The sequence below is a fragment of the Ursus americanus genome, chromosome 26 (genome assembly GCF_024610735.1).
Source record: "Ursus americanus isolate L20-20 chromosome 26, mUrsAme1.1.p, whole genome shotgun sequence".
NCBI lineage: Eukaryota > Metazoa > Chordata > Mammalia > Carnivora > Ursidae > Ursus > Ursus americanus.
The window spans coordinates 19,369,065-19,396,411 of NC_142152.1; the positions used below are offsets into that span (position 1 = coordinate 19,369,065).

Consider the following 27,347-nt stretch of genomic DNA (forward strand, 5'->3'; position numbering starts at 1 on the left):
TGAGTAGATTCAGTGTAGTAAGGGATCTGGCTCCCATTAATAATAATAGTACGAGCCACGATGTACTGAGTGCCCAGGGTCGGGAACATGCTCAGTGCTTTAAAAATATCACCTCCTTCAGTCACTGGCCCAAACTCCACGATAGCTGGGACTAGATCTGTCCTGTTCCCTACATTTCGCCAGTCCCAAGTACAATGCCTCCTACATGATGATAATAGTAACCAACACTCATAAGAACCTTATTTTCTTCCTAAAATATCATATGTCACATATATCAATATTTGAAAGTTACAAAAAAAAAAGAACCTTATTTTGTAAACTCACAGGAGAGCTTTGTGCACATTTCTAATCTTCCTGACAATTCTAACGGGCAAGTACTACCATTATCCCCATTTTATGGATGAGGAAACCGAGGCACAGAAAGCAGAGAGAAGTCAGGTAACTTTCCCAAGGTCACTAAGGAGGTGATAGAACAGGAGTTGGAACCTGGGCACTCTGGTTCTAGAGTCCATGTTCTTTTTCTTTTTTAAAGATTTTATTTATTTATTTGACAGAGAGAGACAGGCAGCGAGAGAGGGAACACAAGCAGGGGGAGTGGGAGAGGAAGAAGCAGGCTCCCAGCAGAGGAGCCCAATACGGGGCTTGACCCCAGGACTCTGGGATCATGTCCTGAGCCAAAGGCAGACGCTTAACAACTGAGCCACCCGGACACCCTACAGTCCATGTTCTTGACCGCAGTGCTATCTCAGGGGGCCAGGGGGTGCTCCCAAATCTAGTACCAGGCTGTTTTATAGGTCAGCAATCAAAGCTAAGAGAGAATTTAATGGTTGGTTCAAAGCCGCAGAGCTGTTAGGTGGCAGACCCAGAATTTGGATCCAGTGTGACCTGGCCGAATGTCTCCAAAAGGGTACATTTCACCCCCCACGCCTCTAACCCAAATTCTTAGACAGCACCTACCCCCACCCCCAGGAGTCTGTCAGAGGTTCAGGTCTGAGGGTGGGGCTGGCTTCAGGCTGATGCTGGGCCCTCCCTCCACCTGCAGTCTCTGGAAAGGTGTCTCTCAGGGAGCCTGGGGTTGCCCCCATCCCCACCTCCTCGGTCACGGTGGTGACTGTCTCCCTGGGGTAGGGAACTGGCAGCTTCAGGTACAGGTTTGGTCAAGAGACTTTTCATCCTCATCTCCTGGCAAGAGGCGAGCTTCCATCACTCACACGCTTGTTTTCCATCACTCACATCCTTGCCCATTGGCTGGCATCTGGCTCATCATGGATGTCCCGGGATAAGTAAGCAACGTGACAGATGCCATTAACATAACATCCCCATTCATCCTTCCAGGGTAGGCTGGCATGAAGAGGAGGCCAAGAGAGGGATGAAGTCAAAACAGAACAGCTTTTGACACCAGACTCGCTTGAAGTTGAGTCTGGCCTCTGCTGCTTACTAGCTGGGTCACTTGGGACAGGTTACCTAACCTCTCTGGGCACTTAAGTTTCCATATTCATAAAATGGGGATAGAAATTCTTACCTGAGGAGCGGGCGCCTGGGTGGCTCAGTCGGTTGAGCGTCTGCCTTTGGCTCAGGTCATGATCCCAGGGTCCTGGGTTGGAGCCCTGCATGGGGCTTCCTGCTCAGCCGGGAGCATGCTTCTCCCATTCCTTCTGCCCCTCCCCCTCCACTTCTGCTGCTGTCTGTGTGAGTGGTGCCACATGGAACCCAACTCCATAGAATACAAGGTGAAGGATGTCTCAAGATTACATATCCTTGAGTCTGCAGCTTGCAAGTAAGAATGGCTATGCCATGTATGTCAACCATACTCACAAAAAAGGAAAAGAAAAGAAGGAAGGACTGAAGGAAGAAAAGAAGAAAGAAAAGAAAAAGAAAGAAAGAAAGAAAGAAAGAAAGAAAGAAAGAAAGAAAGAAAGAAAGAAAGAAAGAAAGAAAGAAAGAAAGAAAGAAAGAAAGAAAGAAAGAAAGAAAAAGAAAGAAAGAAAAAAGAAAACAAAAAAAAGAAAAAGAAAAAGAAACAAGAATAGGTATGTCAACTTTCAGATGTGGAACCAAGATACCAACAGGGTTCTTGTGAGGACAGAGATTTTGCTACGTAAAGGGGTTGAGCAGCATAAGTGCACAGTAGGAATGGCATTATTATGGGACAGGGAGGCAGCCCTTGGAGTGAACAGTACACCTGTCCCAGACACCTTCTGCACCAAGAAATCCCCCAGCCCAGTTCCAACTCTTGTGTGGACCCAGCCAGGGTGAGTGGAGACCTACCTCATAACAGCCCTGATAGCAAGGCCTCAGTTTCCACCCCCTGTGGGCTCTCCTCTCATCTCTCAGTTTGGCCTCGTGGCAACTACGAGGGGTACCAGACACCTTGGCAGGAGGCTGGGTGAGGAGGTTTCAGTGTATTTGGGGGTTTGCTGCTGACTAGCCAAGAAATCCTCAATGGAATCTCTCCCCCAGTCTGGTTTTCCAGTCTTGGCCTAAAGCAACCCCCCTGTCTTTATCTTGCCTCATAGGGTGACTTTAATTCAAGAAATATTTAAAGCAACCAATTCAACCAACTTTATTTGGGAGACAAGGAAATAAAAGCTACTCCTCTTAAGAAAGCACGCAAGCATGCGAGAAAGAGCGTGAGGAAGATGGAATGAAGACCTAGTGTGTGTCAGGCACAGTAGAGTGGGGAATGCCGAGTAAATAAGACAGTCCCTGGCCCCAAGAATGTCACAGAAGAATTAGCTGAGCTGGTGGGGTGCTGGCACTCAGAGGCCCAGGGCAGGTGTGTGTGTAGAATCACCTTCACTTGACATTTGCGCTCCAGGGGATCCTGCTCCCCGCAGAGCCCTCAAGCAGGAAACCAGTGGCTTCATGGCCCACTTTGGGAATTCAGCCTATTCTCCACGTAGGGTCCCGCTTCTTATCACTTTTCAACTGGCCCAGTTGGCCGCAATTCTGTAACTTCCAACACAGGAGTTGGTCAAGCGATCCTGCTCAACTGGGGACAGAAGCTCACCTCTTAATTGCCTCTAATGCCCTTGCTCCAGCCTGGTCCTCCACATCCACAATCCCATCCTCTTCGTTCTATCTGCCCCGTGAACTCGGAGGTATAGCAGACCCCTTGCCTTGTCTAGCTAATTTACAGCGGACCCCGAGGTCCTAGCTCAGACCTGAGAAGGTGCTCAATACGCATTAGTCGAAGGAATGGACGGAAGAATACATGAAGTCCTTCCCCGGAAGCTGGGCACACTCATGCTTACTCTAGGAGGATGTGTGGATGCCCGCAGTTTTTCTCCAAAGAAATCACCACTGTTCTTGCCCCGCCAGGGACCCCTACTCCTGACCTCTTTATCATTCATTTATTCATTGGGCCGAACTTTACTGAGTAATTCTTCTGAACTAGGCGCTTTATCCTGTGCTGCAAGGCAGGTGTGGAGCTTTTCCCACCCATACATCTTCCTCTTCACAATCTGACCCCTCTTTCTCCCTTGCCACCACACACCCTGTCCAGGGCACTTGCCCCCTTTCCTTGTTCTGCCTTTTACACAAGGATTCCATATTTGGGCTTCTTTGACCCTGTCAATCTGCACTGGACTTAAGGGAGGGAGGACTTCCAGTCTCTAACATCTGCCCTCAGCCCATCCTCCCACCCCACCCCTGGGACATGTCCCAGCCAGGCTCTGCCCAGAATCCCAAGCCCCCCAGCCTCCTGGAACAGCCCTGAACCTTGTTGTCTCATTTCAGGCCCTGGGGTCCCTGCCCATGGGCATCCTGCCGAGTCCTCCCGGTGCCCGGCCCCCAGCGCCCTGGCCCCTCGGTGCTGCCTGCGGCGGGAGCTGCCAGCTTTTTGGAATTCCTAATGCTCCTGGCCCCGGTGATTGGCTGCTCAGCTCTGACCCCACTTGGGCTGCCGCCTGGTTGGATAAAAGGGGAATCTCCTTGGGGCTCCAGAGCATTAGACACCGGAGGGGGCACCTGGGACCAACTTCGCGAAGCGGGGAGCCCGGCGGGGGGGTGGGGGGAGCAAAAGACCTGCGGCCTCAGCCCCTCCAAAGAGCCGGGAGATGACGGGGAAAGCGGGGGAAGCGCTGAGCAAGCCCAAATCCGAGACAGTGGCCAAGAGTACCTCGGGGGGCGCCCCGGCCAGGTGCACGGGGTTCGGCATCCAGGAGATACTGGGTTTGAACAAGGAGCCCCCCAGCTCCCACCCGCGGGCTGCCCTCGACGGCCTGGCCCCCGGGCACTTGCTGGCGGCGCGCTCCGTGCTCAGTCCCGCAGGAGTGGGCGGCATGGGGCTGCTGGGGCCCGGGGGGCTCCCCGGCTTCTACGCGCAGCCCACCTTCCTGGAAGTGCTGTCCGACCCGCAGAGCGTCCACTTGCAGCCGCTGGGCAGAGCGTCGGGGCCGCTGGACACCAGCCAGACGGCCAGCTCGGGTAGGTGAGGGCGAGGCTGCCAGGCTGCCCGACTGGGGGCGAGAGCCGGAAGCCCCACGCCGTCGGCTTTCGCTTGCACCTCAAGGCCTCCTCCCGGCGCAAAAGTTCGCGCCAGGCCGAGGGGTCGCAGCTCCTGCCTGGGGCCGGCGCGCCCGGGGCCGGCGCGGGGAGGATGCTCCCGGCGCCCGCCTGGTTTCGGCCCCGGCGTTTCCGGCCTCCGCGCCCTTCTCTGGTCCCCGCGTCGGGCCCCGCTCTGCCGCGGCGCCGGGTGGGGGCCCCACCGGAAACACGGCTTGGGGTGTCGGAGCCTGTGGCGCGGGCTGGGGGCCTCCAGCTCCGCTGCTCCACCGCGGCCCCGGCCTCCCGGAGGACCCGCGCTCCGGAAGCCGATTCTGTTCCGCGTGCTGGCGGCCCAGGAAGCGGGTGCCCGCTTCGGCCCCGGCCCTGGTATCCAAAGTTGTTCCTTGCTCTTTTTCTCCGTTCCACAACGCCCACGTTGGTCAGCTGGGGTTTATTTTTCACCCCACGAGCTTGGACACCCTGGCCTCTGCGGCGGCAGGAGCGGCCACCATCCGATTCCACCTAAACGCCACAATCTATCGGATGCCAGCGCCCGGCGGGTTCGGGGGCCCCGGGATGACCCCACCGCGCCCTCCCTGGACTGCTTTCCCGGCGGTGCGTCCCCACCCGCGCGACCTCCGGCTTGTGCTCGCGCTCGGCACTTCCCCCGATTTTTCGTTATCTTTTTTATTTATTTATTTATTTTTATTTGGAGGGGCAACGAAAAGTGGCGCGTCGCAGTCTCTCCGGTCTCGAGCGGGGGCGCATTCTGCAGGCACTGGAAAAGGGGCTCTGCCGGGGGAGACTCCAGCGCTTCCCGGCGCCCAGCTTCCTGCGCCCCGGCTCCTCTTCCCGGGGCCAACTTACGGGCCCGGGGCGCCGGGGCTACAGGCGCAGGGCAGGGCGCAGCTCGGAGATCCCCGCCCGCCGGCCATGCGACCCACTGAGGCTGCCTCGCTCCACCGCCGTCCCTGCCCCAAGCGCTTTGGGGCCTTTGCCTCTCTTACAACGAAATCGGTTCAAAATCTCCGGATTCGGGGGCCGGCGTGGGTAGAGCCAGCCGGGGCTGAGGGATGGGGCCGACCTTTCGGAGGGCTCCCCCGGCAGGCAGAGCAGGCCCCCGCCGCTCCCGGAGGCGGCCCGTGGTGGGGCCCTCGCGGGCTTCGGGCGCCTGACATCCCCGGGCGCTGCCGAGCGCGCCCCCCATTCTGCCGCATGTGCCTCCGCCCGCTTTTCAGATTCTGAAGATGTTTCCTCCAGCGACCGAAAAATGTCCAAATCGGCTTTAAACCAGACCAAGAAACGGAAGAAGCGGCGACACAGGTAAGGCCCCTGCGGCTCTTTCTGTTACTTCTTCTGCTCGCCCACTCCCCGTCAGATCCTGTTGGGGTCGGGTCGCTCCAGCCCTATTCTCGCCGACTCCTGAGTTGGAAGTCCAAGGCTGCTCCAGGGCCGGGGAGACCAAACGTTGTTTGGAGACATCGGCCCGGGACCCTGGCGTCCAGCCACACCGGGCGAGGATAGTGTGTGGCCGCCGGGGAGGCGACACGGCCCGGGCTTTTTCCTTCTGCGGGAGAAAGGAAAGGCCAAACCAGGGCCGAACCGGAGCCAGAGAGGGGCAGGCGGTCCCCAGATTCGATCCAAGCATCAGCGCCTTCGGAGGACCGCGGGGCAGAGTGGCTCGCACCTCCCGCCCAAGCCGGCCCCTCTGCCCGCTGCCCCCTGGCGCGCATTCCGCTCCCGCGGCCCTGTCCGCTCTGCCACACCCCTAGCCTTCTGCTCCCACCGCGCCAAACATCTTGGGCGCGATCTAGCTGCACGGGTAGAAATTTTTCGTTAGGCTTCTGCTCTTTTGTGATCCTGAGAGGGTCTCTTCCCTTCTGTGAGCCCCAGTTTCCTGGTCTGTAAAATGGGGAGGGAAAGTGTGTGGACTGGATGATGCCATCAGCCCCAGCTGGAGCCGAGTGGGCTACATTGGGGTACCCGCTACAGAGAGAATTTTAAAAAATAAGTCTTCAAGTAGGCATTACTGGTACAACTTTAAAATTCAATAGGTGCTGAAAGGTATGTCCTGAAAAGCAGCCCCCACCCCCCCCCCCAGACCCTCATTCCCTTCCGCATCCACACCACAGCTACTATAGTTCCTTGTAGAAATTCATGAGGGGGTTTTAAGGAAATAAAGAAGTGAGAACCAAAAATCTGCCTGACTTTCTGCGAGTGCTGCTTCCAGATTCCTTCCCTGTGCTTACCGGCCAGTCTGTTTCCCCCAATCTCTCTCTGCGCCCCAGTCCAGGTGGGGTGCCTGCAAGGTTCCTGCTGGCTCAAGGGACATTTCTCCCCTGGGGAGCTCCCCTGGCTGCCATCCACTCCATCCTCTTCTCCCCAATTTGTTCCCAGCCTCTTTGCATTCTTTCTCTGGGCACTTTTCTGCATTCCCGTCTCTCTTAGCTAGCCCTTGGAAACTCCCCTATTGGCTCCCACCTTTTAAAATGGCTCTTCCTGTCCTCTAAGGGCCCAATAGGTTTGGGCTGGAATGAGGGTGAACTTCGACTTGGTTTCTCAGTGACCTCGTTTATTCGTTCCCTTTAGGCAGTGTTTTTGTTGTGTTTAGCTTTGTTTTATTTTAAATGGAAACATTGATCCTGGGTCATTTTTTTTTACATTCATCCATCCAACAAATATTCATTAGAGTGTCTTTTACGCACCCTTCTCCTGCGGGTCCCAGGGTGCGAGATCCTGTCAGCTTCCCCGAGCAGGGACAGGGACGGGGACCATGGAGGGGGGACAGGTCAGAGCTGGGGCTGAACTGCTTCTGTGCTGGTGTGGAAACGGGAAGAGGGGTTCACACAGCAAGGAGAGTCCAGGAGAAACCATCCCCTGGGCATCGGAACAGCGTTTCTGCTCCAGCACATCTCCTTGTGTGGCAGCTGGACTGGCTGACCTCTAGCCCAAAGTCTCTGCTTAAGGCTCCTGACTCCGTCCTTCCATGACGCTCTCCCCACTGAGGAGATGTTTGGGGGTTCCCAGTGAGACAGCGCCACCCCCACCTGCCCTAGGTTTCAGGTGATTTCTGGTGTATGAAGAGAGCAGATCATTAGAGACATCAGAACGGCTACTGATGGCCGGTGCAGCTTTTAATTAGTTAAAAAAAAAAAAAGTTTTTTCCTGAGCTTCTCTCATTTGGGGATTTCCAGGTAAGAGCCCCCGGATCTGGTAATGAGAGATGGGCATCTCTTTTTCTCCCGGAAACACGCTGGGCTTAGTAAGGGTCGGAGACGGGAGTAGGGATGGAACAGCTGCCTTGGCAGTCTCTCGGATTCTGCTCATTCTGCTCGTCTGTGCACCGGGAAAGCACAGCTTCTCAGCAGACAGGATGCAGTGGGCACCTGAAGAGTGTGGGGCTCTGCGTTAAGCCAGGAGCAGGGTTCAGATCACATTTTGGGATGCAGGAGCCCCCTGGAGAGGAGGGTTTCCTTAGCTCTGAGGCAGGAATGAGGGAAAGTTTGGGGGATTCGAGGTTTTGATTTGTTCTGTTTTTTCAATGAGAGTTCTCTCAAGCAGAGGCTGGTACTTGAATGGCTCTAAGCGACCGCTCATCCTCTCCCTTCTTTGGCTTTGGCCAAACCACGACACCTGTGTGCCTCGGTTTCCCTAGCTTTAAGAAGACTTACATGCTTTGTTTATTTTGACAATCTGTTCAGGGGCCCTTCAGTAAGTGGCAAGAGCAAAATAGAAACCAGCAGATCTTCAAAATTGTGAAGAATTCACTTTCTGTGTACATAAACATTCCATTCCTCCCTCCCAAGAGAATAGGAGAAACAATTTAGAATCAAGCCAGTCATTTTCTATAAAGGGCAGAATCTTTCTTCCTCACACATCCCCTGCATCTTCCCCCAAGATATGAAAGCCAACACCAGCACAAGGACCCAATGGGGCTTACACGTGTACTTTTTCCTTGTGTTGGGTGAGGGTGAGAGTGAGGGCATCAGTGAAGGATTCTAGCCCCCTGTGCTGGTCCCCAGGGTCAGATCCAGGGGCTCAAGCTAAGAATGAACCATTTTTACGAGCTGGGTGTGTGGAATCAAGGCTATCTTGCCCATTGATTGATAAGGGTACAGGATAAGGGTCACCTGGAAGTGGGTGAAATTAAGGTCTGAAAAGAGAAGAATTGGTGCCTGTCAGAGGGCGTGTATGGTTTATGGGGAACAGGGGGTCTACGAAGCCCCTGATGTTGGAGGTAAAATTTTGTGCTGGAGTGTATTCATTTGCCCATTTTCCTGGGGCAAAAGGATGTAGCTTTTACCGGATTCTTAAAACAGGTTAGGACCCTAATAGGTCAATGTAGACGGCTCTGTGGGGAGTGGGGGTTGCGCAGGCGGGCTCTGTCACAGTGACCTGAATGGGATGCCCCCTTGATGAGTGGCTGAGTCTAGGTGTGAGCTGCTTGGAAGGTGCTCCTTGTCTTCTGAGCACAGGAAGTGGACGGGCTCCGAGGGCAGCTCTGAGGAGCTAGTAGACCTGGCGGCAGGGGAGGGGCAGGTGAGGAGGGCAAAGTGTCGGGGTGCGTGAGGAGGTGGGAGAGTCAATTCTCAGCTGTTCAAGCTGTTCCGTTCCATTGGACCTTCTGGTGGGTCTTTGAACGTGGGTGTCATTTAAAAGATAAACTACTGTCTGTGCGAGGAAACTGGGAAGCAGGTCCCAGTAGGCCTGAAGGGTTTGTTTATCTGGTGAGTCCCTCACTCTGTGCTTGGGAGGAAGAAGAAGGGCTTTCTACAGTTTTCTGAAATTTCTGTCTCAACACACTTTCTCCCAAATCACTTCCAGAAAGATTCCCAGTATGAAATGTCACTGAGGGCTAAAATAATGTCCTCCAAAGAAGGGTAGTGGGGGTCCTCAGCCTTGAATGAAGAAGAGTCTAGAGGGTTAAGCTACGAGTGTGTGTGAACATATGTGAGCGTGAGTGTGAGAGTGTGGGGTGTGTGTGTGTGTGTGTGTGTGTGTGTGTGTGTGAGGGAGTCTGTGTCTGATATGCTGAGCCAGCCCTGTGTTTCAGGTCTGTCTAGGAGGCATGGAGGAGTGTCATTCTGTCCTCCCTGGACCAGTCTCCTTCAGTTTCTGGGTCCTGAGTGTCTGGTTTTGCTCCCCTTAGGACAATCTTTACTTCCTACCAGCTAGAGGAGCTGGAGAAGGCATTCAACGAGGCCCACTACCCAGATGTCTATGCCCGGGAGATGCTGGCCATGAAAACGGAGCTGCCAGAAGACAGGATACAGGTAACAGAGCCCCAGGTCCCTCTCTCTCTTTCCACACTCTCTGAGGCATTGACTGCCCCAGGCTCCTGGATACCTGTGACCCCATCTCCCACCCCCCTGCTCTGGGTCCTTGTGAAGAATAGTCCAGTTAAGCTGACAGGTATTTGCTGAACACCTACCATGTGAGGTGGGCACTGTGGGGGGTGGGGGGACAAGAGACTCAGATGATGTGGCTGGCCTGCTGTTCCAGACTGTAGGCTTCCTGAGGAGTATGGCAGGCAGACCGTGAAGGGGCCTGTGGTGAGACAAGGTGTTCTGGGTGGGTCATGGGTTCTAAGGGGGGGGTCTCCGTTGTGGCAAATAGCTCTTAGGTATAGCTAAATGTCTGCTCCAAGGCCAGAGGTGGGTAGGAGGGGAGAATGGCTTCTAGTCCTGACTCCTTTCTGTTTCCCTTCCTTCTGCTCCCCTGACTCATGAAGAAAAGGTCGCCCCCCCCTCTTTCTGTCTACTCCCCACCACCTCCATTCACCTGAAACTCCTTCCTCTCACAATCAGACAACTGGCCCTGCCCAGAGCTCCTGCTCGGGTCTGGCCTGGGATGTGGCTGGGGACTCTTGTCTGCAAGTATGGTTCATTAAGCCATTCTCCTCTCCTACAGTTTTTTTTTTTTTTAAGATTTGATTTTTAAGTAATCTCCACACCCAACATGGGGCTTGAACTTACAACCCCCAGATCAAGAGTCGCATGCTCCTCTGAGTCAGCCAGGTGCCCCTGTCCTAGAGACTTCTGCGTCATAACCAACCACTGGTCTGGACTGGGATGTTCTCAGCTGTGCTGGGCACAGGGCTCCCTTTCATCAGCAGCAAGACCTTTCCAAGGTCAGAACCCCCCTCACTAGGCAGGACTGGGTCTGCTTAATCGTTTCTCTGGGAGAAGATGAAGTCTGATGATTTTCTAGGTAGGGCTTCCATGAGTCAGAAGCGAGTGGGGTAGAAGGAACATTTCCAGAAGATTTGGGTTTGCCTTAACTGAATCACATCCTTAAGTGAAAACTGCTTCCATCAGTGGAATGGTCCAGAGCAGTTCACTGCTAAGGCTGGGAAAAGTGAGGGGGAGCGGGTGTCTCGACTTCCTGAAACCCCTCCCAGTCAAGAACCCTTGGAGGTGGGACGTGTGTTGGGGGGAGAACCAGATGAGTTGTGGGTTGCTTTGTGTTCTCTCACTGGACAACCAGAGATTTAGAAATGAGACATGAGCTATTTTTCCAGAAGAGTCTTCCTCTCTCCTGGAAATCTATTAGGAATTTCAGCCAGTGGCTTTAGACATTGACACTAACAATAAGCTCAATTATTCATAAGCAGATTATCTGTTTGGTGCGTTATCCATGGTGGCCTAGATCCATCACCCCCCCACCCAACTGGGTTCCAGTGGGGTAAGCCTGGGGTGTTGATTCTGAATCGCATGTGTGTGTGTGTGTGTGTGTGTGTGTGTGTGTGTGTAAGCCAAGGCCCAATCCAGTCAATGTGGTGTGGTAACCCCTACCTGGCCTCTGTTTGCACAAAGTTGGCCATCACAAGTGGCCGGGGTGGGGTGGAGAGCTGAGAAACTCCCCTGCTGGTAGGCCTCACACTGGCACTGCTGACCAGTAGGAAGGAACAGCTGCCTCTTGCGGGGGGTGGGCCCGATCTGTTCAGCCATGGTGGTGGTGGCTGGGAGTGCGTGAAGGATTCTGGGGCTCTTGCTCAGCTATTACTGCATTGCCACAAATGCCCCAGTAGGCAGATGCCAGGCTTCTTTAAGTCGCCTGGGGGTGGGGCCAGGGGGCATCTGTCGGGTGGAGTCTGAAGCCACAGGAGCCAGCAAGGAGGAGCTAGGCATGGAGTCAGTGGATGGCCCTGGGACTTCGAGGACTGCAGATCTGGGAGAACGGAGCTGAGAATGTCTCAGAGTCTTTGAGCACCACAGGGTTCTTTGGCTAAATGCCGGCTCCAGAAGGTGCATGTGAGCTGTCACATAGCCTTGCCCAGGTGGCCCGGGAAAAGTCTCAGCATGTATCTGCAGCGATCACAGCTGTCCTTTACAAATCAGTTTCCACGTGCCGAGTGTTCTGAACGCACGACGTGCACAGGAGAGGCAAGTCTGCGTAGTGGTTAGGGACGCTGTTTCAGAGCCAGACACATCCTGGCTCCACCGTTCCCAGCTGGGTGACTGGACAAGTTACTTCAACCTGCAGAGCCCCTGATTCTTCATCTGTAAAATGGGGATGATGGTGACCCCCGCCCCTGGTGCAGATGCCGTGAGCCACGGGTCATGTGTTCTGAGAGATGCCTGGCAGGTGCCCGGTGCTCGCTCGATCTCAGCACTGATCTCATTTAGTCCTGGGGACAACCCAGGAAGCAGAAGCACAGCAACTGACCCAAGGCCACACAGCTGGGAAGCGGGGGGGCACCGGGCTCTAACTCAGGTCTGCATCGAAAGCCCACACGGTCACCACCTGCCTCTTGAGTTTGAAGCCTGTGCTTTGACTTGAAGCTGGGGGAGCAGAGATGGCTGGAGGCCAGGTGGGGACCTGTATCAAACCTTTTTATAAAAATAACCATTTCGTGAGTAGCAGGCATTGTTCTCAAGAAAAAACCTCAAAAACTCACTCCTAAAAAATTATTTTTCGAGTGGACAAATTCTTATATATAAGTTCATGGCTTGGATACCCTGACTAGTGCTGTTCATGTCTGCCTCTTTTAAAGGGATCCCTGTCCACGGATAGGGAACGAAGTTTGAAGGGATTCTATTCCAGAAGTTAGAAGATATGCAGTCTCTCAGCCAGGGACGTTTATTAGCATCACAGGGCAGCTTTTGGAAGCACCCATGCCGGGCTCCCGTGCCCGGCCATTCTGATTTGATTGCTTTGGCATGAAGCCTTTGGCGTCTGTATGTTTTTAAAGCTCTCCAGTGATTGCGGGCAGCCGGTGTAAAAACGCTGGGTCAGAGGCTCTGTAAAGGAGTTTCTGCATTTAACGTGGTTTAATATGAGTGGAAGGAAGTGGGGGGACAGGGCAGGATGAGGGACAAGATGCGCAGGGTCAGGTGCACAGGGAAGGATGCTGCCTGGGCTGCTGGGAAATGTGGGCAAAGCTGCCCCCTACTGGACATCAGAGGCTGCAGCAAGGACCGGCTTCTCAGAGCCTGAAGCGGGGACGGCAAGGGAGATGCTGAAATATGGTGTCAGGAATGCTGAGCGCATGTGGAGTGTTAAGTCATTAAATCATTACCGCGATGAGCTCAAATTAATCAGCTTCCAGCCTGAGGAGAGGAAGGAAGCCGGGTGAATGTGATGGGACCCGCCACATGGCTGACAGAGCCAGGCCTGATGGTAGGAGGCAAGATCGGAAGGCAGGGCCTGGGGAGGCGAGCGACAGGAATGTGCAAAGAGCATCCATCCTACGAGATGTCTCCTTGAGGGGGACAATCCTGGGAGGACCACAGAGGGCCTCCTGCGAGGCCTTTGAGGGAAGGAGCCCTGGGTACGGTGTCCTGCAGAGATGCCAGGATGGGAGCTGGCAAGACAGGAGCTGTGTGATGACAAGAGAGGCCATGGGCACAAGCACAGCTGCTCTACCCTCACCGTGAGAGAAACTGCTGGTTGCCCGCTCTGCTCCAAGTGCGCCCGGTGGCAGGAGAGCACCTGTTGGGCAAGTACCCCTCCCCAGGTCCCGTCTATCCGTGGAGGCACAATCTCTTGCGACCCTCGCTGCCAGCTGTGGAGGCTCCCGCCTGGCCAGCTGCTGGCAGCCAGAGGCATCCTACTGTGTGCTGTAGGGCGCCACCTCTGAGGGGCAATGCAGGAACCCAGACTCTTTCCCAAGTTGGAAGATCCACCTGGAGTGCCAAATCTCTGACCCTTGGTGTCACTTTTGGGTCCCTTCTCAGGCCCTCGAAGCCCTGACGTGTGAGGCAGGGCTCTGGTCCCCACTGCGGCCTTGACGCAGCTTCTGCTAGGAGTGCCAGGCTTGACTGTCGCGGGAGAGGGGCGGTCTCCTGTAGAAAGTGGGCAGCCAGGAAAGGGAAGGCGCGAGGGGCCGAAGGAATATTTGGGGCTTGCCAGAACCAAGAGACCAAGTAGGGAAAAGGGCCTAAATGCTTAGCAGGAATCTCAAAGGTGGGAGATGGGAGGACCTGGCTTTATGCAAAAAAAAATGTCATTGAGCATTTGCTGGAAAGCAAAGCCTCATCTTGTTGCACGTTTATCCACAGAATTCATCCAGCAGCTGGTCAGTGTTTTTTAGTTCTCATTATGTGCCAGGCATTTTCCATGCACTATTATAGTTAATTTTTATAACAAACCTTCAAGGAGGCGGTATGACAGGACAGATGAGGAACCGGAAGCTCAAAAGGTCAAGAAACGCGCCCAAGATCACTAAGACAGTTGGAGGCAGGGCAAGGATCTCCAGCCAAGGCCTTCTAGCTTCCGATCACAGCCAACGTGCAGGGAGCGTTGGGCACTGCATGCCTGTTCTCTCGAATTTGAGCCTCAAGGGCCTGGAATACATAAGAAATGTGCTGAGAGTGGCAGGGGCCTCCCTTTGGCCCTCTGGGTGCCTAAAGGGGAAACAGAGCCTAGCTGTATTAAAATCGTCCAGCTCGAAGATTAGTTCTGTCCCTCTGCCCCTCTCCTGGAGTTATTATTTGTCAGTCCAGCCTTGCTAAAGGGCCTGCGGAGGAGGCCAGAGGGGCAGGTAATGCTGTTGATTACCCGCCCTCTGGGCAGACTCCCACTGGTTTTCTTTGCCTCCATTGAAATAATAATACGTAGCACTTTTTGGACACCTTCTATGTGATAATCATGGGTTTTAGGAACTGTCACTTATTTCATTAATCCTCAAAACAACCCTGAAAAATAGGCATTATTTTATGTTCGAAGAGACTGAGACAGAGAAGGCAAGTAACTTGCCCAAGATCACACAGCAATTTTTGCCGCAGCTGGGAATTCCAGTTCGGGACTGTCTGACTTCAGTGCTTCTTGTAAACATCAAGTTCTGTATACGTGCCAGTTGCTTCCACGAAGGGTAGAGAAAAGCAGACATGAAGAGTGGTTAGGGTTAATGCTAATTCCTTGTACACTTCCCTCCAAGGCATCAAGCCACAGCTTCCCTGCCAACTGTCCTAAAAAGAAATTGTTTTGGCTGTCCAGGTCTCCTCCATAAATTGGAGCAGCATCTGGTCTTCGCAGAGAGCCAGGCATTCCAGGAGCCCATAAGCAAGGGTCCGCATGACTCCTGGTTCGAACGACCAGCTGGCACCAACTCCCTTGGGAATGTCTGTGGGCAAAGTCTGATCTGTAGACCAGTTATTCATTTGCCTAAATTAGAAGACGCAGGAAAATGGTTCTGTTTATAGGCTCCAGAGAGCATCTGAATCCCAAGTCTGCACCCCCTTCTTCAGTGTTCCAGTAAAGACGCAGTTTCCGTGTGAGAGCCTTGCCCCCTCCCCCAGAACCAATGCTCATGGAATCCAGAGGAAGCCAGGACCGCGCATCCTCCCAGGCATCCACTGGGGCGGGTGGGGCATCTCTGTCTTTGTATAATCCACAATCCCGTGTGCAGAATCCATAAATCCACACTGTGCTGAAAAGACAGATCTTTCCTAAGTGAGGCATCAGAACTCACTAGTGGCAAAACCCAGACCTGACTTTATGCCCTTTATTTATCCCTTTTAGCGTGAATATACACGTGTTTTGCTGCAGAAATCAAAACGAGTGAGTCTGGCTCTGGCGGGCTGCAGCAGTGCCATGTAATGTGGTATATGCGTCACCTCTTCTTTCTAAAATCCCAAACATTGTGGAGTCTGCCCATGGATTCAGTTAAAGGGCTGTGGTCTGGCTGTTTTATAATGCACTGTATTCAAGCGGGTAGGTCATCTCCTGACCAGGACGCAGATGTCTTACTTAGATTCATAAAGAAAGCCTTCCCAACACTCTGTGGTCACACTGGGTGCCTGGAAGTCCATCACCAAGGGCTTCATTCGTCTGTGTTCTCTGAGAGGTGGATGAAACCAGGAGTCACAGACTTTTATGTGGATCAGTCCTTTCAGATTTTTCCTCTATGGGAGAAAGCAGATTGTGACAAGTGGGTATTTATAGAGGGCCACCAAGTGCTACTGGGAAGGAAGATGGGACAGGACAGAGGTCTCAGACAAACCGCAGACACTGGGCTTGGCAGACAGTCAGGAGGAGAGCCTGCGGGACAGACAGGTGGCGCTGGGGAGGGATCTAAACACAGCGTGGAGCCAGGCCAGCACGACGGGCGAGTTAGCCGGGGCTCGCATTGCTCATAGTCTCCGCTCTGTAGGCCACGAAGCGCAGCCATCCAGGGGCTTTCAGATTGCATAAACCCTTTCCTTGGCAGGGGTCACCTGTGGCGGTCTGGGTCCGGACCAGGGGAAAGGCCCTGCACAATGGCTCCGCAGCTCTCTAGGAGGGCCCTAGCAGGAACGGCAGGTGCCAAACCCGGTGGTGGCAAATGTGCAGCTCGCTGCAGGCGGAGCCATCCAGGCTGGATCGAACGATCGTTTTCTATTGGGGGTGGCGAGGCCCGGGAAGGATTGGGCCGTGTCTCTCCCATTTTTGTAGGTTCCTGGTTATTTACAAACGGAGAAATTTCAAAACAGGGTTACACACATTTCGGTCCATTTAAAGGTGTGCATGGACCGCGCGGTCTTTCCGCAGCCCCGCAGAGCGTGTCTGTGACCACTTGGCTCTTATGAGGGTCGTCGGGAGGCGAGGCAGGACTGCCGGGGCGCCCCCTGCTGGAGGCGTCGGGCCGCGCTCAGCCGCAGACTCGGGGTTGCCTGAGGCCGCTGGGGCTCTCACTGCGCCACATAGCGGCGGCGGCTGGAACAGCGGGGGCGCGCGGATCCGAACACCCGCCCGGGCCTCCCGGCGTCCGAGGCAGCAAAGGGTTAAACTGTCAGCGGCACGATGTTAAACAGGTGTCAAAGGCGCCCCATATATCTGCAGATTGAAATCAAATTCTTTGCCGTATAAAAAGATAAATTACCCAGGCGCTGCCGCGCGTCCCACTCATCACGCCAGCGCCAGACGGCAAGCAATTTTTTTTTTTAATGTGCTAACGACCTAATCAAGCAATCAAGTCGGAGAAGATTGCAGAGTGACCCGGGCAGCCATCTGCCAGCGAGCCCCGCATTCATTTCCCGCGCCCCCGCGCTGGGGGGGGGGGGCAGGGAGGGAGCTGCCGGGGGGAAGAGGGGAAAAAATCCTAAACAAATTAACACCCAATTTTCCCCGTCTAATTAGTTAAATGAGAAGTGTTTGGGGTCCCCCGGGGAGGGGGAGCGGCTCGCGGCGCGGCTCGCGCTGCCTCCCCAGCATTAATTAGTGCGGGTCAATGCCGCGGCTCCCGAGAGAGCAGCCGCTTTAATTTCCCGTGATATTTCAGTGCCTGAGGCCCATCGATTCAAACAGAAATTAACTTATTTTTCAATCAGCCCAGGGCTGCCCCTGGGGGTGACTCTTCTTTTGCCGCCTCCTGAATAGAGCTGGAGCAATTTTTCATCAAAAGCTGAAACCTCCGCCTCCGGGGGCGGGGGAGGGGCCCGGAGGGAAGGGGCGGGGGACCCGGCCGAGGCGAGGGAATGGAAATCGCAGAGGAAACTAATAGATTTTCCCCGAACCCGCCTCTGTCCTCCCCCTCATCCCCCCACTTCCCGGGGCGCCTCGGGCGTCTCGCCATCCCGGGGGTCAGGGCCCGCAGGGGCTGAGAGGGGATGGGAGGGGGCCGCTGGTCGGGCTTGGGATCCTTCCAGAGCCCACCGGTTTCTCCCCGAGCTTTCACCTGCCTGAGGGACAGTGCAGCTGTCCCTGGCTCTGGCTCCTGTCAGCTGCCGGAAGTCTCACGAAAGCTGCTTTGGGAGACTGAGAAATCTCCCTTCCCCCAAGCATGGCAGGGACCGCTCCAAGCACGGGGCAGGAGCGCTGCTGACACCCCCAGGGTACCCCATGCCCTGCACCAGTCAGCTTTGGCGTGGAGAAACGTTCTCCAGGGTGTCCCCCACTGCACCCTCCTAGGTCCCCATCCCCCCTTCTCTGCACACCAGGAGGATTTTGTCTTCCTTGCCTGACTGAGGGATGGATGCCCAGCTCCCTGGAATGTCATTCAGGGTTAGGTCCAAAACTGCGGAGAGCTGGTGAATGGAGGGCACTATGGCAAAGCAGAGCTTAGCCAGGACAGGACGGAGAAAGGAGGCTGACTCGGGTCTCCTGGGAGTGTCCCCGGGGCTTCCTGATACCCGGATGCCATACCCTTTGCTGCCTGAGTCCACCCTTGCCTGGCTTCAGGGACCGTTCGGCCTCTGAAGTTCTGGTGGAGAGGGAGCCCGGAACAAGACGCATGGCTAGTCCAGCCCCTGGAAGGAATGTGTCCCTCTGCAAGTCAGAAAAGAGATTCTGTTTGTCTGCTGGAGGTGTGACCACTTGCAAAAGAGCTACCATGCTGGGGCTTCTCAGCTGCAAACCGAGGACCATGCTGGGAACTGCCCACCACCTCAAGACCCTGACCCAGAGCCCTCTATCCCATCATCCTTAGAACTGCTTTGATTTAAAAAAGAAAAAGAAAAAAACGACCCATTTCACCCATCATGTTCTTACAGGACTGGGTGCCCTCCTTCTGGGCACTCTGAGCCTGGAGGAACCCTGGGAGTACCATGGAGTTGGGGAGCTTAAGTGAGGGCACCCTGCTGGAGAAACTAGGAGTCACAAGAGGATGCAGCAATAAAAGGGTTGGGGACCTTCACAGGGGGCCCACTGGAGTAAGGCCTCAGTGCCCCTCAGAACATACCTCTGCCCTGTTCGTCCTCACTTGCAGGTCTGGTTCCAGAACCGCAGGGCCAAGTGGAGGAAACGGGAGAAGTGCTGGGGCCGGAGCAGCGTCATGGCGGAGTATGGGCTCTATGGGGCCATGGTGCGGCACTCTATCCCCCTGCCAGAATCCATCCTCAAGTCTGCCAAGGATGGCATCATGGACTCCTGTGCCCCGTGGCTGCTGGGTAAGAGCCCGCACCCTCCTTGGGGCCCTGCCCCTGTGGTGAGGAGAGCGGGCTCCCTGGAGGAGAAGACAGAGCCCCGGAGCAGGGAGACCTGGCCACAGCGGCCTAGCAGGACAGAGGCACTCCACAGCAGGCCTCCTAGTCTCCCTTAGGAGGCTCAGAGGGCGAGCTGGGCCCAGGGCTTGCTGTCTATCCCCTGCGCCCCCCTACAAGGCGGCTCAGACTCTCATCCCTGTCAGGTCCCTGACTGTGGGTTCTTTTGTCCTGTGAGAAGGGTGTGGCTGTGGCCCCAGGGTCTGTACCCTCCTCTTCCCTTGGCCAGAGGTGTGGTGAATGAAACAGCTCCTCTTGGGGGTTGAGGGGACCCCTAGGGCCCTCTGGCCACCATTCTGGCTTTGCCCAAAGGACTTCTTCCCCCTGAAATCTCTCCACGTGCCATCTTCCCCCCACCTGCCCTCGGGGCCTATGTCTGGTAACAGCACCAGCTTATCTTGGGGTTCTAAGATCTGGAATCCCAGGAGGGAGGGATGGGGGAGCACATGCTGCGCTTGGGAAGGGACAGAACAGGCTGCCTGGAGGCCAGGTGCCCAAGGACCTGACCCGAAGAAGCCCCCTGCAGGCCTGGTGCCCAGCTGGCCCCCAGCCCCTGGCCCCCCTCCCGCTGCCCCGGCCCGGCCCCTGGGACTCGCGCGACTGCGGTGTGTGAAGCAAGGCTTTCTGCTTGTCCTTAATGCTGGCCTCTCTCTATCTTTGCCGTTTTCAGTTCAAGATGGCTTTCCCAGGCGCTTTTCTAAACCCGAATACCAACAATTCTTTTTAGGGATGCACAAAAAGTCGCTGGAGGCAGCAGCGGAGTCGGGGAGGAAGCCCGAGGTGGAGCGCCAGGCGCCGCCCAGACTCGACAAGGCGGAGCAGGAGGAGGGGGGCCCCGAGCCCCCAGCGGCCATGTCCCAGGAGGAACTGAGGGAGAACAGCATCGCAGCGCTCCGAGCCAGAGCTCAGGAGCACAGCACCAAAGTGCTGGGGACTGTGTCTGGGCCCGACAGCCTGGCCCGGAATGCCGAGGAGCCCGAGGCGGAGGAGGCTGTGGACGAAGACAGGCCGACGGAGAAGCTGAGTCCACCACAGCTTGAGGACATGGCTTAGGTGGAGGGCTGGCAGATGCCGAGCCCCAGGACTCTGCTCTCCTCGGGGCCTGTGGTGCTGGGAGGTGTTCTCCGAGGCAGGGCTCAGGCCTGGCCTCTGCCACCCTCCCCCTGCCCACAACCCCCCCACCACCATGACCCTCGGGCTGACTTCAGGCACAGCTCAGTTCTGGCCGAGGCTTTGGGCCATGCTGAGACACCCCCTATCTAGTCTTGGCCTCCCCAGCATCCTCTTCCTCATCCCAACGGCCCTGCCTCAGAAGCCTTCTTGCTGCCCCAAACCGCCCCCTCAAGCCGCTTTCACTCAGTCCCCTGGGGACTCTCACTGTCCAAATCCACCCTCACTCTGTTCTCTTGCTTGAAAGAGCCTCCCCTCCCCGGCTCTACACCCTCTACACCCCCTGTGGGTTCGGCTCTGCCCAGGCCCAAAGCCCACCGCCACCAACTCATTGCCTGCCACGACAGTGACAGGGACTGAGGACCTGCCCTCTAGTACCAATGTCCTGAGCCCCCCAGTCTTTAGCAAAACTGGGACCCAGATTCCAGGTTGAGCTTGGAAGGTGCCATCCTGAGCCCCTCCGCCCCCCTCCATCTCATGCCCTCCACAGTCACCCTCAGGAACCTGCCCGCCCTCTCCACCCCCAGCCTGCCCCACCGTTCCCCCCAGCATGGCTGCTGGCACCGCAGGTGGCCACGGACAGTACCTGTAGCGTCCAGGGCCTGTGCCCTGCAGCCAGGGGGCCCCTGTCACAAGTGCGGTGGTCAGGGCACCGTTGGGGAGCCCAAACTCTTACCCAGAGCCCTTGGGTCTACATTCTGAAGCATCCTGACCGCCCGATATGCTACCTGTGACCCTGACTCGCTGTGCAAGGCACCCTTCTAGAGCTTCTTGCAGTTTATTGGTGCGCACGTGTCCTGCCTCGGAGCAACCCAACCCAGCTATAAAGTGAACACATAGGAAGCCACAGATCTTGGCTTGACTTGATCCGGGCCATCCCTGGGAGGCCAAGCCTGGAGTGGGTCTGGGGCTACTATAAGCATCAAGGAGTGGTCAGGAAGGGTACAAGAAAGGGCTCGAAGGAGAGCAAGGCAGGAGCCAGGGTTAGACTCGGACTAAGCAACAGGCACACGCACCTGCCAGGTGTATGCTGGGGCCTCTGTCCATGAGAATAGGCTGCACACAGGGACCACGTAGGAACAGGGACTGGGGCCTTCTTCCTGTCTGCTGATGGGAGGAAACTTCTGCCCAGATGGGCTCTCTGCAGCTGCCCCCTCCACCCCCGGGCCAGGCCTGTCTCCCTTCCATCCTCGACATTTCCCTCTACCATCCCACCCCCCTTTGCAGGGAATACCTCGCAAGAGAAAGGCCTGAGACAGTGAGTTTGGATTTTAATTCTGTATCAAAAGTTGATTTCTTCCTCATTCTGTTCATGGAACCCCCTTCTTCTCCTTGTCTTTGTTCCCTGTTGGTTTGAAGTGTTAGAGACTGTAACCCCTGGCGTGTAAATATTGTACATAGAGCGGGAAGAGAGAAACTTGATACTGAGGTGTTTGAAATACGGAACTGTAACAACTTCTAGGTATTCTAAACCTGTGATTTCTGTGCCATTTTCTGTAAAGATACAAGTAAGAATAAAATTGATGTAAAAACATCAGGGGAGGGATCCAGGAAGCCTCCATGGGTGAGGACGGCGTGTGTATGGGGAGCATAAAAAGAAAATCCATGAAGACATTTTTAAGTCAAAATTACCAGATTCCTCCTTCGAAATGACTCCAACTGTAAAGGCAGAGGGGCCTGCCTTTCTCCGCGGAGCTGACACCACCTTTCAATGACATTTGTGTCTGTGTTATGAGACCCTCCTCCATTGTAGACACGACTGAATTATCTCAGCCATTGAGCCCCTAAGTTATTACCTACGACTCCCTCCTGCTTCCCGCACAACGAATTAGTTAACCTTCCCCTCTGGTACTTGACTGACTTACTAACAACTTCATTTCCTTCATACTCATCCTCCCTTAGCCCCCAAGAGTCCCGACTCCCTCCTCTCGTGTACATGTGTGCACTCTAAAATCTTGCCTACAACTCAAACACGACAACAAACGGGACAGGCAGTGGTATCTGGAACTGAAAATCAAAGAGAACTATGCTAAAGCCTGTTAAAGAGAAGGGAAGGAAACAGGAGAGGGCGTAGGGAAGGCCGGCAAGAAATTGCCTGCAGACAGCTGCAACCCATCGGCTCCATGATGTGTTGGGTGGAATTACAAGAAGAGAGGGAGGGAGGAGACCAGAGAGGTTATATTTGAGCTTTGGGCTCAAGAAATCTCATAAGATTGTTTCAAATTGCCTCAGATGGGGAACTCCTTCTCAGAAGAGAGCTTTCTGGCTGGCCATCATCAAAGGAGAGTGACAGGTGGTCAGCAGTCCCCTCACCCTGCATTGGGAGCCGGTATAATCCTTCTGGACCCAGACCCTGGAGGGCACATGTGGAAAATCTCCCACTTCTCTCTTTCTTTCCCTTTCTTTCTTTCTTTCTTTCTTTCTTTCTTTCTTTCTTTCTTTCTTTCTTTCTTTCTTTCTTTCTTCCTTCCTTCCTTCCTTCCTTCCTTCCTCTTTCTTTCTTTCTTTCTTCTTCTACAGAGATAGAGACAGCCAGAGAGAGAGGGAACACAAGCAGGGGGAGTGGGAGAGGAAGAAGCAGGCTCATAGCGGAGGAGCCTGATGTGGGGCTCGATCCCATAACGCCGGGATCACACCCTGAGCCAAAGGCAGACGCTTAACCGCTGTGCCACCCAGGCGCCCCAGAATCTCCCAATTCTTTTTTTTTTTTTTTAAGATTTTATTTATTTATTCGACAGAGATAGAGACAGCCAGCGAGAGAGGGAACACAAGTAGGGGGAGTGGGAGAGGAAGAAGCAGGCTCATAGCGGAAAAGCCTGATGTGGGGCTCGATCCCAGATCGCCGGGATCATGCCCTGAGCCGAAGGCAGACGCTTAACCGCTGTGCCACCCAGGCGCCCCCCAAAATCTCCCACTTCTATACAGTGAGGGGACAGATCCAAGAGCCTGGCTTCAAGTCCTGCCCGCACATGCTCCCCTGGACCTTCCCTGAGCATGTCAGGTCCCCGCAGGCCTCACTGTGGCCTGTTGGCTTAGGAATGCCCGTCCCCCACCCTGCCCATAGGCACCACTCCAGGAGACTCAGCGACATTTATCCCTCAAGTCCCCTCCCTGGAGCCTTCCTGACCCTCCAGGGGGAGTTTATAACCTCTGTTCTCTCCAGCACTTGCGACACTCTGCCTTATGGCATTGTGTGTATTGTTCTGTACGTGTTTAATTTACTGGTTTCTTCCAGGGTGAGGATTGTATCTTACCTATCTTTTATCCCCAGGAACCATCAGAGGGCCTGACAATCTACTATTGAATGAAAGAATGAATGTTCTTCCTCTAACTTGTCCATTCAATAATTTAAAAACGTTTATTGAGCATCTACTGTGTACCAGGCAGTGAGGCAAGGCACTGAGATTATAGTGGTGGACAAAGCATCTTACTTGGAGGGAAAGCTAGAGAGAATTCAAGTAAGCACACAAGTAAAATACAAAATTGCACATGTCCTAAGGCCTTGGAGGCATGAGATAAGGGGCCATGAAAGCACGTCGGTGGGACTTGAGTCAAGGTGTTGACCTCTGTGCCTCCTCAGAATGATAATGCCTGCCCCTCCAGTGTCATTCCTCCAGTGAGGAAGCAGCAAGGACATTGGCCAAGAGCCACATGAGGGACGGGTGGCCACACCAATGTATATTTCTCAAGTCTAGTGGCCAACCTTGGCAGCTGCCCCCCTCAGTTACATCTGGGGCCGACTGGGACACTGACGGATTTGGGAGACGACAACCACCCCGGGGGCTGACCTTGGGAAGAGGCACACTGCTTTCCGCAGGGGGACAGGCAAACAAGCCCACAGGTAATCAGTGAAGGGAGAGGTGGGGACACTGCAAAGGGAACACATGGGCCAGGAAAGGAAGGGCGTGGACAGCCAGGGACTGAACAAAGGGAAGTCAGCTCCAGTGCTGTCTGCGCCCCTGGAGGGACTTCTCCCCAAGGATCCCACAACCCAGCACCTGGAAGGGAGACTTTTTTCCAGGCTTCCCAAGCCCAACAGGCTGCCCAGAGAGGGCTGCGTGTGCCAGGAAGGGCAAGAGAGTGAGGTAAGGGCAGGGGACTGATGTATGCGGGCTGCGGGCAGCTTGGAGCTGCTGAGCACAACCAGGCAGGGATAGATGAGGAGTCTGGCTGGTGGCGGAAGGTGACAAGTGAGGGCAGCAGATGGGAGGGACCTCTGGGGATGGGCCCATCCAGCCTCCTCTGTCTCCTGCACCCCCAGCCCATCAGGGCCTTGGAGTCTTCCTGCCGCTCCCAGCAGAGGGGCAGTCCCCTCTCCTCCCCGACTCCCCTGGGGGCCTGGGGCTGTGGCACCTGGGTCATCAACGGTAGCAAAGCTACCATACTCGTGGGAGACGTTAATCATACGGAAACCTGGTGAGGGGTTGATGGCAACCATCTGTGCTAGCTTCACAACTTCTCTAAAAATCTAAAATTACTGCAAAAAAATTTAAGGTTATTAAAATAAAAAGATAAACTGGTTTGTTTTCTAGAGGGAAACCAGCAGATGGCTTCTTTGGGTTGGAACAAGTGCCAGGGCTGCCCCTTTCCCCGTCTTTACCTCAGGGCTCTGCTTACTGAGTGTCCCCGTCCCAGATCTCCCCAAGATCACCCGGGAACCCAAGACCTACCCTCTGGGGAGCTGAAACTGGGTTAACAGCCACCGGCCTCAACTGGCTGTCTCCTGTTGTTTCCTCAACTCGGGCAGCAACGAAGTCTCTGGGCCGTCACAGCTGAGTAGGCCCAGCAGCGATCAGCTCCAGTAACTTCTCACTCAGATTAATCCATTCCAACACTAGCTCTTCTCAGTGGGCCTCAGCCTCCTCCCCCTGAACGCCTCGCCTCTGAGCCAGGGCCCACGCCAGCTTTACCTGCAAGGCTCTGCTCCCAGTTTGGACTTCAGGGAGTCTGACACAGGAAGGAGTCAGGGAGTGATGACAAGGTGGCCTCCTGTTGAGCTGCACAGTGGCCTAAGCTGTCCGGTGTGCCTACAGCATTTCCTCTCAGCCTCGCTTGGCGCTCGGGAGGCCAGAGAACGAATGTGGGTCGACCAGGGGGACCATGGTGAACCCAGATGGGAGAGGGAAGAAGAGGAAAAGTTGTCCTATTTCTTCCACGCAGCCCCCGTGAGGGTAGACCAGAGTAGTTCTTACCCGCCCAGGAGTAGAAACGAAGGATTTTTTTTTGAAGATTTTTTTATTTATTTGACAGAGAGAAAGAGAGAGAGTGAGCACAAGCAGGGGGAGCAGCAGAGGGAGAGGGAGAGGAAGAAGCAGACCCCCACTGAGCAGGCAGCCCGACACAGGACTTGATCCCAGGACCCGGGGATCATGACCTGAGTGGAGGGCAGACACTTAACTGACTGAACCACCCAAGCGCCCCGAAACAAAGGATTAAGAACGAAACCTGGGCTCAGCCAACAGACCTTTGCAGCGGAGTTGAAGACCCAGGAATGTGACTGATGGGCGCATTTAGGAACAAGAAGCTATTAAGACAAACGCTGAGCTGAACTGGGGTGGATACAGGAGAATGTTGGAGAACCAGCATGCCCTCCAACAAGAGCACCACTTTCCCCTCCTCACACACCGCTGTCTTCCGTGATGTCCTGCGAGCCGTCCACCCGAGTCTTCAATGCAGGAGGAGCAGAGCCCGCGGCGCTCCTCCAGGCGGGGACCGCCCCTGTCGGTCTGCCAGGCCCACCGCCCAGGGGGACAGCCCCAGGGGCAGAGCGCCACTGAAGACGGAAGAACGCCGGGTGGATCCGGGACACGCGGGTCGAAGTGCAGCCTCTGCTGTCCTCCTAACTCCCGGGACACTGGTACACTCATCCTCAAATGCGCAGTCGAACAGGACCTCACCGGGATGGTGCGAAGAGCCAGTGAGGCGATGAGATTGTAACTCAACCCGAGTTCCTCCGCCCCAGCGGCCGCAGAGACCATCGCCCACAGCAAGTCTCCAGCAAGGAGGCAGCCGGCCACCTTCTCCGAAGCCGAAGCCGGAGGATCAGGGAAATTTAAAGGCAAGCAGAAAGGTCTGGGTAAAATATTGCCGCCCGGGATAGTCCCATTAACCCTTTAGTTACCGGTTTCGAGATGGTGTGCATTAAACTCTATTTCTTCTTTTATTAAGTTTTTGTTTTTATTTAAAAATGTTTTCGCTGGGGGCGCCTGGGTGGCTCAGTTGGTTAAGGGTCTGCCTTCGGCTCAGGTCATGATCCCAGGGTCCTGGGATCGAGTCCCACATCCCCCCCCCCCCTGCTCAGCAGGGAGCCTGCTTCTCTCCCTCCCTCTGCCTGCTGCTCTGCCTACCTGTGACCCCCCCCCGTCAAATAAATAAATAAAATCTATAAAAAATAAAAATAAAACAAAAAGTGTTTTTCTATCCTTTTTTGGGGGGGTTGGGAGATTTTGGCTAACTTCTTGAACTCTTACTCTCTTTTAATCTTTCTTCTTTACTGATACAGACACTTAAAATCATGCACTTGCAAGTTTTAGTGTAGTTGCATCCCCAAAGACTGTAGAGCTTTGACTACTTTCAGTTTTACAGACTTACCACAGTTCTTTTTTCTTTTTTCCACTTCTGATTATTTTAAGTGTTTAAAAATTTTCCAAGCATATGGGATTTTTGTGGGGGGAAGAGATTATCTCTGTTACTGACTTCTAATTTTATTATATTGTGATCAGAGATCATCGTTTTCATCCTCTTGATCTTTTGGTATATATTGAGACTACGTTTAGATTAATATGTGGCTAATTTTTGTAAATATTCCATGTGTGATTAAACAGAGTATGTTTTCTCCAATTTCGGAGTGCAGTGCTCTGTATAACTGTTAGTTGGGTTGTTCAAATATTATGTGTTGCTTTTTTTTTTTTCTGTTTTGATTATGGAGAGAGATGCATTAAAAACCTTCCACTTGGGGCAGGAGGGGTAAATATAAATAAATAAATACATTCCACTCTGCCAATTTCTCCTTGTAGTTCTACCTGTTTGTTGCATTTGCTGGCCCATGGTATATGGCTTGTGTGTTTTGTAAGATGTGACAAACTTTTCTCTTTTTTTTTTGGTGAGAATACTTGGATTGTTCAACTGTTCTTTCCAGTCCTCGCCTTGGGTCTGGTCTCCTGTCCCCGCACGGGCATTTTGTCACCTGCTGACCCCACACCCCCATCACGGTTCTGGCTCTCACAGCTGGCATTTCCCTTTCTGGCTTCCTAGTTCAGTCCTGCACCAGACTTGTTTTTGTTGTTC

The 27,347-nt window shown here is 54.5% G+C and overlaps 1 protein-coding gene across 2 annotated transcripts; it reads left to right on the top strand.

The window, feature by feature from the left end:
• Window positions 1–4,058: 4,058 nt before the first annotated feature.
• Window positions 4,059–19,943, top strand: VSX2 (visual system homeobox 2). 2 transcript variants are annotated; one of them, XM_087855947.1, is made up of 5 exons: window positions 4,059–4,428; window positions 5,727–5,811; window positions 9,638–9,761; window positions 18,617–18,797; window positions 19,561–19,943. In XM_087855947.1, exons 1-5 carry the CDS (start codon window positions 4,059–4,061, stop codon window positions 19,941–19,943), a joined length of 1,143 nt encoding a protein of 380 aa, XP_087712073.1. The 2 variants fall into 2 exon arrangements, with proteins under 2 accessions (XP_087712073.1, XP_045663521.2); XM_045807565.2 differs by having other exon boundaries at window positions 19,618–19,943.
• Window positions 19,944–27,347: the final 7,404 nt, after the last annotated feature.

Excerpts from the sequence above, each read along its gene's own strand:
- VSX2 (XM_087855947.1), top strand. The coding sequence starts at position 4,059 with ATGACGGGGAAAGCGGGGGAAGCGCTGAGCAAGCCCAAATCCGAGACA. Across the intron at positions 4,429-5,726 it reads CAGCCAGACGGCCAGCTCGG|ATTCTGAAGATGTTTCCTCC; the intron begins GTAGGTGAGGGC and ends CCCGCTTTTCAG. Across the intron at positions 5,812-9,637 it reads CGGAAGAAGCGGCGACACAG|GACAATCTTTACTTCCTACC; the intron begins GTAAGGCCCCTG and ends TGCTCCCCTTAG.